This window comes from Perkinsus marinus (assembly GCF_000006405.1).
Source record: "Perkinsus marinus ATCC 50983 genomic scaffold scf_1104296961438, whole genome shotgun sequence".
In the NCBI taxonomy this organism is placed as follows: domain Eukaryota; phylum Perkinsozoa; order Perkinsida; family Perkinsidae; genus Perkinsus; species Perkinsus marinus.
The window spans coordinates 84956-86954 of record NW_003205746.1 but is presented as its reverse complement, the minus strand read 5'-3'; the positions used below and the strand labels follow the sequence as shown (position 1 = coordinate 86954).

General features: G+C 41.3%; 1 protein-coding gene across 1 annotated transcript; it reads right to left on the bottom strand.

The window, feature by feature from the left end:
• Positions 1-2: 2 nt before the first annotated feature.
• Pmar_PMAR019579 (Riboflavin kinase, putative) lies at positions 3-1180 on the bottom strand (the record flags this gene model as incomplete). Its single annotated transcript, XM_002772300.1, has 2 exons — positions 3-160; positions 1003-1180. The coding sequence occupies 2 exons, from the start codon at positions 1178-1180 to the stop codon at positions 3-5; spliced, it is 336 nt and encodes a 111-aa protein (XP_002772346.1).
• Positions 1181-1999: the final 819 nt, after the last annotated feature.

Genomic DNA, 1999 nt, shown 5'->3' with positions numbered 1-1999 from the left:
CCCTACTGATGCATTATATAGGCTTCCACCAGCTTCTCCTTGACATCATTGAAGCTTGGATTCACCCCTACACTCAGCGCTGTCGGGTGAACCTCGCGGTCGCCCTTTGATGCAGAGCACTCCTTAGCATATCGGACTTGGGCGAAACCGAGGTAGACACCTGATGGAGCTACAATCCGCTAAGACGTGAAGAACTCGACACATCGTAATCACATTCACTGTGGATGCATAGCAAAAAAGTTTTGAAGGATCCGGGCGCTACTCTACGCTAGTTTTCAGTTTCTCGGCATTATATTGTGTACATGTGATGCACATGAAAAGATGTAATACCAAACTTTGATATACATTGAAGTTTCACCCTAGTGATATGAAAAACACTAGTGAGAAACAGATTTCACGACTACTACATAGTGCGAAATTCGGGTTTTTCACCAAGTATTACGCCACTTTACGTAAAACGGGTGAAACTTCATTACTATATGCATATCAGTAATATATATGACGCTTACGTACATCATCATATATCAGAGTTTCACCCGTGATGTGAAAAAACACTAGCGATAAACATATTTCACACTTCACTTGCGGAAAAAAGCCTCTGGCCCGCGAATATCGCGTTTTTCACGTAGAGTATTACACCAATTTACGTAAAACAGGTAAAACTTCATTATATAAAATATATAAAAAATATATGTCAATAAAAATAAATTCAAATATATGTCATACCATCCATACGTGCAATACTATTATAAAACTCGTCGAGATGTATGATCGTGCAAGTCTGTTAACTCCCACAACACAGCGACCACGGAGTTTTACACAGCGTTGCCGAGACCGCCCCTGATTTATATACTATAAAAACCAATATACGTAAAGCCCTCAAAAACCTTCACATCAAGACGTGTGGGAATTGCCCGGAATTTCTTCATGATGGTGCTGGACTTCAAGTCACAGTGAAATGCGAGCTGATCAAAACGGTGTCCATTTCTCTCCCAGAATTACCAGTTTCCGCTGCCTCCAAGAACTGAGCAACTGCAGGGCTATCTGAAGTGATGTTAGCCGTAGGGTACCCCAACAGCTTGGAGCCTCTGCCGAACCCAGATGCCACTATTCCTGTCAGTCGCGCTGGAGGCTCTAGAAGATGCAATACGCGAGTAATACTCTCCTTGGCTGGAGTCATTGACGAGACCTTAAAACTATTACAACATACGAGCTGCCCGGCCGAATCGTGAGAGGATGGAGAATAGATTTTCTGGAGTATACATGGGAAAATGTATATTGCATAATAATGTGTAAATTTTGAGAAAAATTTTTTTCTATTAATGATACTCTATTATGATCAAATTGCATCACAATAGAGAACTAGCAATCGACACATTGCACGATTCGCAAAATTACGTAGGGGAAATGTGATCAACAACTGCGGTTGTTGATAACAAATATGAGGAAAGTCTTATGGGCTTTCGCTCACTTCACCATGGCTCGAGCGATCCCCACACCAAAAACTCTTCCTTGCACTACTCTTAACACAATGTCAAAAACTGTAAGAAATTCTGTTAATGCTAGTGACTCAACATTCACACCGTTTAAGTGTGTGACACATCTGAAGTAGCTCTACCTACTAGAACCAAGCGTTTGAGCTATCTCGATGGTTGGAGTGATCCATTTCTGGTAATCCCACTTGCCGGAGAGAACAATCTAGAACATCAAAATCGCGGAGCGAAGCAGATTTAAGATCGAGTGAATTAAGACAGGTCCTTTGTCAGTGTTGGATGAATTCATGTTCGCTTTCCTCAGCTGAGTTTTGTCACCGATTGTTTACACACGAATGGGAGTACAAGTGTACAGAAACCAAAAAGAATATCCAAAAAGTTCCTCCCAGAATTTCCATACTCTCACGAACACATATGCGTTTCACACAGTACATGTTCGTAGCAATGTTTACAGTGTATCTATGAACAATCAAAGCGATTACCATTAATCTCGAGAAGAAACGCAC